Source organism: Oratosquilla oratoria, chromosome 37 (genome assembly GCF_046742065.1).
Source record: "Oratosquilla oratoria isolate Oo_2021 chromosome 37, ASM4674206v1, whole genome shotgun sequence".
NCBI lineage: Eukaryota > Metazoa > Arthropoda > Malacostraca > Stomatopoda > Squillidae > Oratosquilla > Oratosquilla oratoria.
The window spans coordinates 16546658-16556657 of record NC_134813.1 but is presented as its reverse complement, the minus strand read 5'-3'; the positions used below and the strand labels follow the sequence as shown (position 1 = coordinate 16556657).

Genomic DNA, 10000 nt, shown 5'->3' with positions numbered 1-10000 from the left:
ACTTCTCTCAGACACTGTAACGCGACTCAAGCGAATTCCATCGAGTAGAAACGACTTAGGATACAGTCTCCTATTTTTCGTATCTTCAAATATCAAATCACCTTTGCGTCACATAATGAGATGCTGAATGACGATCTTAGAAAAATTAAACCTATATGAATATAGACACATTGTTGAATTGCTCTTTGGGAGGTCTAGAATAGTGTAAGCAAAATCGTCTTGCACCTTTTCAAATTTACAACTTTTGACGGGAATCTTTAATGCGTGACGGTGGCTTTATGTGCTTTCAGTTACGACCTTTTGTTCGAAACTAGATAGCAAAAACAGGCATTATATTATATAATGACTGAAAGAAGAATTACTGTTTTTTTACGAAATCGAGAAGGGACAATAACTTAAATGAACCCTCGCTTCCAGCGATTGCTTTATTCCTTAATACAAAGACGTACTTATTGTTTCATTCATCTGGGGGCAACGTTGGATCAATACATGTATATTTTGACATCGACAAACAATGCACCAGTAAGTGAGAAATACTTTCATGGCTTTCCAGCTCCTCTCCACAACAACGGCAGTAGGTCAGAGGCGGTAGGTCAGCGTCGCATATATACGCTATCACCTATTCAGTCTGGTCGAGCTAATTACACTGACGTCAGACTTCAATCACCGCTACAACTATTCCAGTATACCAACAACTTCACATGCAGCACTTCTCATCATGCGTACAACCTTACCAAGCCGGATTAATCCGCCATGGTGATGTACAAAGGCTGTATCGTCCCTCACGGGATAGGCCGGTCCTGCAATAGGAACATTGCAAACGAAAAAGGTGGAACCATAGAAATGATGAACAAGAGATTTATTGCTGGTAACAGAAACATGGGAGAGTAAAAGTTAGATCTCATCAGTACTTTTCCTTTGGGTGGAAAACTGCCTCGTCACAAAAGAATGTTGTGGTATTCTGCTCCGTTGGAGTGTCAAAGTTCCTAAAATATTGAATATGTATATCCTGCAGCCATTACCACATTTAGGAATGGATGCTAAGAGGAGACTGTATGAAGAAGTGATTGTGCCAACAGCACTGTATGGGGCAGAAAGATGGAACATAAGAGATGAAGAGATAAGGAGTTTGAATGTGTTTGAGATGAGGTGTCTGAGAAGTATGATGGAGGTTACTAGCCTAGATAGATTGAGAAATGAGGAGGTGAGGAGGAGAACAGGGGTGGAAAGGGAGGTGGGAGATAGGGTTGATGAAAGAGTATTAGGATGGTTTGGACACATGGAAAGAATGAGTGAAGAAAGACTAGTAAAAGAGGTATGGAAGGCAGATGTGGAGGGAGTGAACATGAGGGGACGTCCTAGGATGAGGTGAATGGATGGGGTGAAGGGGGCTTTGGGGAAGAGGGGAATGTCTGTTGAAGAAGGACGGGAGAGGACAGAAGACAGGGGTGAATGGAGAATGGTTGTATATGGATGATGTTGTGATGCATGAGGTGAAATGGGTGGGGGAATGGGGGTTGAGGTAGTATGTGTGAGCAAAATTTGACGCAGCCCGAAGGGATTTCTCCCCATCTTCTCCTTTTACAAAGGATTACAAAGGCGGAGCATGCCGACAGGAGACCTTTTGATCCATATCTAGGTCGAATGCGAAAAAAAAATCATATTGATAATAAAATAATAAATAAAAACTATGATAATGTAAATAACAAATAAAATACATAAATAAATGCATAGGTATAGTTAAATAGTAAACAAACAGGTAAATAGTAAATAATAATAAATTGACATATAATTAATAATAAATGAAAATCAGACAGACAAATGATAACAAAACAAAAACAAATAATATAAGATAAATCATAATCATTATAGCATCTTACTTAGGTATTTATCTAAATTATTCTTAAAGCTTTGAACTGAACTACATTGCACTACCTGTGTAGGAAGTTTATTCCATTCATGGGGGGACGGAGAGGGGGGGCCACAAATTTAATGAAGCGACCTTGCTGTGGATGTGCTGTGCCTTGCGATACTGCCTCTAACCCAGGGCAGTGGACAAGGTGCAGGGATGACCCGTCATCCAGGAGGTGCTAAGATAAGAGGGAGGGTGGAGGGGAGTGGACTGTATTTAGGGATGAAATGGGTGGGAATGATTTTATGCCTTTTTCTTTTTGGCTACCTCCCTTGTAAGGGGAAAAAAGCCTTGGTATATGTATGTGTGTATTACCACATACAGTGTGTGTATGTTTGTGTGTGTGTGTGTGTGTGTGTGTGTGTGTGTGTGTGTGTGTGTGTGTGTGTGTGTGTGTGTGTGTGTGTGTGTGTGTGTGTGTGTGTGTGTGTGTGTGTGTGTGTGTGTGTGTGTGTGTGTGTGTGTGTGTGTGTGTGTGTGTGTGTGTGTGTGTGTGTGTGTGTGTGTGTGTGTGTGTGTGTGTGTGTGTGTGTGTGTGTGTGTGTGTGTGTGTGTGTGTGTGTGTGTGTGTGTGTGTGTGTGTGTGTGTGTGTGTGTGTGTGTGTGTGTGTGTGTGTGTGTGTGTGTGTGTGTGTGTGTGTGTGTGTGTGTGTGTGTGTGTGTGTGTGTGTGTGTGTGTGTGTGTTTACCTAGTTGTATTTTACGGGACGGGAGCTATGCTCGTTGTGAACCGTTTTCATATCTCTCCACATCCAGTTTATTCTTAAACACATGTATAGTTCTGACACTGACTGTTTCACTGTTTAGTTTATTCCAGACATCAATCACTCTGTGTGGGAAACTGTTCTTTTTCAGGTCTCTTCTGTAACTGTCCTTCTTTAGTTTCTTATCGTGTCCTTTCTTTCTCTCTTGTCCCATTGTGTGTGTGTGTGTATGTGTGTGTGTGTGTGTGTGTGTGTGTGTGTGTGTGTGTGTGTGTGTGTGTGTGTGTGTGTGTGTGTGTGTGTGTGTGTGTGTGTGTGTGTGTGTGTGTGTGTGTGTGTGTGTGTGTGTGTGTGTGTGTGTGTGTGTGTGTGTGTGTGTGTGTGGTGTGCTTGCGTGTGTACGTGCATGCGTGCGTGTGTGTGTGTGTGTGTGTGTGTGTGTGTGTGTGTGTGTGTGTGTGTGTGTGTGTGTGTGTGTGTGTGTGAGAGAGAGAGAGAGAGAGAGAGAGAGAGAGAGAGAGAGAGAGAGAGAGAGAGAGAGAGAGAGAGAGAGAGAGAGAGAGAGAGAGAGAGAGAGAGAGAGAGAGAGAGAGAGAGAGAGAGAGAGAGAGAGAGAGAGGGAGAGAGAGCGAGAAAGAGAGATTCACCATGGTCTTGGATCGCGTGTTGAACTCGTGATCGACAGCTATTTCCCTCCCGGAAGAACTCAGAACTCATATATGACCAATCTATGGGTAATGCTGTGACCTTGCACGCACACACGTCCTCAACTCACCGCCCACGAGAATTGGAGTAACGACTCGCAGCGCAGCGATACTGAAGTTATATCAGCCCTGGGCAGGATTCGAACTAGGACCACTGTAGCAGCAACTGCGAACGCTACCACTGCCCCGTCGAGTCGTGTGTGTGTGTGTGTGTGTGTGTGTGTGTGTGTGTGTGTGTGTGTGTGTGTGTGTGTGTGTGTGTGTGTGTGTGTGTGTGTGTGTGTGTGTGTGTGTGTGTGTGTGTGTGTGTGTGTGTGTGTGTGTGTGTGTGTGTGTGTGTGTGTGTGTGTGTGTGTGTGTGTGTGTGTGTGCTTATACGCTCTCATATAAAAGTATTATTACTGTGTTCTCTTTTTGAACATGATTATAATTCAGTGTAGTGTCCGTGCATACATTAGCTGAGTATGACTAAACCTCTCGCTGGTTATACGAGTATACATAAATTTGTCCACAATCACCACAGTGCATAAATTGTACAACCAGAGAATACATTTCTAAATATTTTCAACATTTTCAACAGACCACTCTTAGTTGAACAGGTGTCCAGTATTAACGTCACAGGAAGAAAAAGGGTCATAGAAAAACAGTCACAATTTTAACTAGAAAAACGTCGCATGAAAAAGTAACAATTAATTATGGTAGTCGGTGATAAAATTATAGGAAAAATGTCATAAAAATGTCGCACTTTTGGCTGGGAAATAAAGTCAGGTAATCAGATTAAAATATACAATCCGTCATGATTTAAGAACACGAAAACGTATGAATGGGGGAAACTATAAAAGACCATAAGGCCTACACTTAGTAATTCCATATTCTTTATTACATGTCATCCCTATCCATAGAATTATCCATTCTTCTCAAAATAATTTTTTTTCAATGTTCACTACATGTTTACTTGTGGGTTTTGATTAATCCATACACATATGGATTACATTGACAAAATGGAAACTTTATTGAGTGATGAAAACACATACACTAAGTTAAAGAAAAATCCTTTAGAGTCCGTCAACAACAAATTTAGATCAAAATTGAAACAACTTTTAAAAGGTCATGACCACTTAATCAAAGAGTTTTCATCCACTTCACCTTCTCTGCCATACATGTATGGATTAATCAAAACCCACAAGTCTGATAACCCAGTGAGACCTATTACTTGTTCCATAGGATCTGCCAGTTATGAATTATTTAACCCATTCAACTCATGTTAGTCGCTTGTGGTGTAAATACGAAACACCGGATATAGTAGGCCTCGCGCCGGCCCGTACATCCGAATATCATCTGATGCGGCTTGACCGCGCGAGAACTGACGTCATATTTTCCTGGTGTTTGATCAAACATTTTGGTGTTTTATGATTTTTTGTTTTATTTGACCAAATGACAAGATACTTTTCATCGGTGTTTAAAGGGTTAAGTGGCTTGTGTCTATTTTAAGTCCTCTTGTAGGCTTCATCTCCAGTAATCACATTAAGAACAATGTAGATTTAGTTGGTAAGCTTAATAACCTAAATTTAAATTACCATTTTAAATAGATAAGTTATGATGTTACTTCATTATTTACTCATGTACCTGTCTTTGATCTGTTGGTGTACCTTGAAGAAGAATTGAAGAAACAGGAGTTGCCACTACCTACCACCACTATCATTAATTTAATTAGATTATGCATTGTTGACTCAAATTTTGTATTTGACGGTAATTATTTCCAGCAAAAGTTTGATATGGCTATTGGTAACCCACTTTCTCCAGTTCTTAGCAATCTTTACATGATTTTTTTTTAAACTAAGTTATTACCTAAGATTCTTCCCCATTATGTCACATGGTGCAGATACATTGATGATATCTTATGTATTTGGCCTGCAAATGATTATCCTTCTTTGTTCTCAACTAAACTCAATGCCTTGGTCCCTTCCATTAAATTCACCATGGAAATAGAAGAAAATAATCATTTACCTTTCCTTGATGTAATGATTTACAGAAAGGAAAGGTCCTTCAAATTTGACGTCTATAGGAAACCCACTAATATCCTTTCATACGTACATTTTTACTCGTCTCATCATTGCAGGACACAGATGTCAGTGTTGTCATTAATGTTTCTGAGAGCCCATAGAATTTGCAGTCCGGAGTTTTTGGATGATGAACTCTTAAAAATATTTGACATAGCTTCAAAATAAGAATATCCTAAGCACCTCGTGGAGATTTGTTATAAATCGGCAAAGAAATCTTTCTACGAGGAAAAAGCTAATAAAACCTTTAATGTAAAAAACCCACTTGTGCTGCCTTTCAACGAGAATTTCGTCAAACTACCTCACATTCTTAAGACTTTCAACTTTTAAGTGGCATTTAAGAACTCCAATACAGTTAGAAGTCTTTTAATTAAAAACTCTCCTTATAAGGAAGAAGGATGCATCTATTCAATTCCATGTAAAAATTGCGACAAATGCTATATTGGTCAGACTGGAAAAGAATTAAAAGTAAGGTTAAAACAACATCAGTATAGCGTCAAGAGTGGGCAAATTTCTAATGCATTATTTATTCACCTAAGGGATTTTAATCATTGCATAAATTGGGAGGGTGCTAAAGAAATTGTTAAAAATAAGTCATATTTGACTAGAAATATAATAGAATCCAGTCTGATCAAAGATACATTTGTCAATAACTTAAATTTAAGTCATGGTATGTACAAACTGGACAATTTCATCGTGAAAAAGATACTCGTAGTGGCCCAAACGTCCGCTGCCGCGAACGGGTCAGGTCGACAATAGAGCCTCACAACCTTTCCCGGTTCCCTTCCTGACCTTATACTCTGTGTATATATTCTTGTGTCCTTTTTCATTTCTATGTACCCTGAGGATGTCTGAATAGACGAAAGCGCTTGGTCATCAGTTTATCTTTTTCCTTGGTGTTTTTTCTGCATATATATATATATATATATACATATATATATATATATATACATATATATATATATATATATATATATATATATATGCGTAAATAACCACTAGGAAAAAGTAAACTAACGAAGCAGAGCGCTTTCGTGTAATTACATCTTCAGTGCAGATACAAAGAAGGAATTATAAGATGAAGAAACAAGGTACAGAATATATGACATAGTGAAGAGGGCATTCGGAGAGGTAGTGGAAGAAGTACACGTGACGGACGTATGGGCCGTCCTGGTAGCCAACAAGTATGGGACGTTTGGGCCGTCCTGGTAACCAACAAGTATGGGACAACTGCTCATAATTTTATTACAATTCAAACAATTATGAGCAGTTGTCCCATACTTGTTGGTTACCAGGACGGCCCAAACGTCCCATACTTGTTGGCTACCAGGACGGCCCATACGTCCGTCACGTGTACTTCTTCCACTACCTCTCCGAATGCCCTCTTCACTATGTCATATATTCTGTACCTTGTTTCTTCATCTTATAATTCCTTCTTTGTATCTGCACTGAAGATGTAATTACACGAAAGCGCTCTGCTTCGTTAGTTTACTTTTTCCTAGTGGTTATTTACGCATTTGTGAACACACGCTCCTGGTGTTTTTATTGCATATATATATATATATATATATATATATATATATATATATATATATATATATATATATATATATATATATATATATATATGTATGTATATATATATATATATATATATGTGCATATGTATATATGTATATATATGTATGTACATATATGTATATATATACATATATATATATACATACATATACATATATATATATATATATATATATATATATATATATATATATTTGGTAGGAAAGTTTTGGTTATATCCACATTGATTGCCGATGGCCGTAATCATGTTCCGGGGTTAAGCTCCACATCGCCTCGTTATTCTCGTGTAAGCCAGAAAATATGTAGATGTACATACACTATATATGTGTGTTATGTAAAGTTGGAATTTATCTAATCAGGTGGTTCGAGGCTGTTCATGTGATAAGTTAAACATAGATTTGGTCCATCTGGATGAGACGCAGAGGTCACCAAACTTTGTTCACAAGAATGACGACCATGAGCCGCTTAACTTTTTTGTTTAATACAATACAGTGAATACACATCTAGATTCTAGAAAAATAATAATAGAATAATGACATGTACAGTGGAGCGGGCCGCACGAAAATTTTATCTAATACAACAGAGTGAATGTTCAGCTTGGTTCTAGAAAAATTATAATAAAAAAAATATGACATGTACAGTGCGGCGGCCGGGTGGATGAATTGACCCCGTGGGGCGTAGATTAGTGACTCCTGACATAGAGTATAGGACTAAGTCATGTGCAAATGACAATCGCTGGCCAGGATTCGATTCCTGGTGGTTATTGGTAACTACCATTTGCCCTGTCTGTCCGAGCATATATGAAATACTTGTAAGAAATTCGGCGACTACATCCTGATATTAACTTAGTTTCTTTGATGACTGATAACTCATCTTTCAGTCTAAGTCAACCATACCGGATCCGTATATACTAAATTCAAATTTCTGTTTCCAGATTGTTTACAATTTAGGAATGGAGGGTGATGGACGGGAGTGGAGTGGGTAGGGATAAAACGGGAGGGAGTGGCTACCCCCTTGGTAAGGGGGAAAAACGCTTGGTATTATAGAGAGATTATTAATGGTGACCAATGCGTTTCACCCATATGTCTTCGATAACACGATTATTTCACAGCAATGGCAAGTGGCAGGTGAACGAAATAAAATGGAATGGTCGGTGCCTTGTGGTGGAGCGCTTATACATGAAGTCTCAGGTTGAACTACACTTGATTTAATCTAATCATTCTACATGACACAACATTTTTAATTCTTCTCATGAACAATCTCCTCGTGATATTTACGCCACGTGCTCAACTACTCACGCGATCCTGTCCCGTCACGTGTATGAATTTGCATTTCATTACCGATAAAGTTTCGTTTTGCTTGGTGTGATTATTGCTCAACGATGATCGTTCATGGCTCAACGATGATCGTCAAATGATTGGCTAGAGTATAAAGTATTCATTTTTGAATGGGGTTGTTATGCTTCGAGCTGCAAATTACGAGGCTAATAATTCTAAAAGAACCAACCAACGTATTTACCCAAATATGTTGTCAAATATGATGTGTGTCATCCGAGATTGGCTGACGTATTCTAATGATTAATAGCATCGGGATAAACGTATCTTAGCACCAACGTCTGTGTACTTGAGAACAATATCGCGCTAATGAGATGGAATCATCGTCTGTGTTTACACCAAACGAGACGACTTGTGTATGTAATCAGCCAGTTGAATTGATTCTTTATCAATTTTCACCATTCACATCGACTGGTTCAAAGGAGTCAATCAGTATTCATTATCAAGACTAGGTGGAGGAGTATTGACACAGATTCTTGTAATGAATTACCTGTTTTCGTTAAATATTCGTTAAATATTCTAGACGTATGAACTCGTGTATAACACACACACACACACACACACACACACACACACACACACACACACACACACACACACACACACACACACACACACACACACACACACACACACACACACACTTACATACATACACACACACACACACACACACACACACACACACACACACACACACACACACACACACACACACACACACACACACACACACACACACACACACACACACACACACACACACACACACACACACACACACACACACACACACACACACACACACACACACACACACACACACACACACACACACACACACAAACACACACACACACACACACACACACACACACACACACACACACACACACACGTATACATATAAACTCACTTGCACAAGCAAATCAGTCTTTTCATCATAATTATTCGAAAACACAAATGAAATTAAATGCTTCGTCGTTATGTTTGACAATTATGATAATTTTGCAGAGTGTGTGGGCCATAACATGTCTCATGATGGTGGAATACACAGTCCTATGGATACAGGGTGAACGCCTTCCTCATCTCCACCACAACCTCCTATCAATGTGCCATGGTTTAATATATCAAACAACCCGGTAAATCAATCAAACAATTTCCAATGATCAGAAACATTATGAAGTATATATACATCTTAACGAATGACCATGCGTATGTACAAAATATGTGATAGATCGTATGTTAGTGAAGTTTTAGTCCTATCTTCTCTCAACAGGATTATTTTCCGTGGATTCGAGTTTGCCTGCTATGTGTGGCTTTGGAAGAACTACGCGATCTTCTCCTTGACTTCAGACACTGTCTTCAATGTCGTAACCGTGGCTCTTCTCACTGATTTTGCATACTACTGGTTCCACAGAGCTGCACATGGTATATTTAGAGTGCAAAATTTGATCTCTATGTCTGTTAGTCTGTCTTCTTTTTAGTGCATTCACAAACACACACACACAAACGCGCACACACACACACACACACACGTACACACACACACACACACACACACACACACACACACACACACACACACACACACACACACACACACACACACACACACACACACACACACACACACACACACACACACACACACACACACACACACACACACACATACACAAACACACACGTACCCACACGTACC

At 39.2% G+C, this 10000-nt stretch overlaps 1 protein-coding gene across 1 annotated transcript in view; it reads left to right on the top strand.

Moving 5' to 3' along the window:
- The window catches only part of LOC143019538 (alkylglycerol monooxygenase-like), a 32818-nt gene that overhangs the window by 4202 nt on the left and 18616 nt on the right, over positions 1–10000 (top strand). The window contains exons 2-3 of the mRNA XM_076175254.1: positions 9310–9437; positions 9575–9726. Of these exons, the coding sequence (XP_076031369.1) occupies positions 9310–9437; positions 9575–9726 (280 nt within the window). The remainder of the gene's footprint in view (positions 1–9309; positions 9438–9574; positions 9727–10000) is intronic.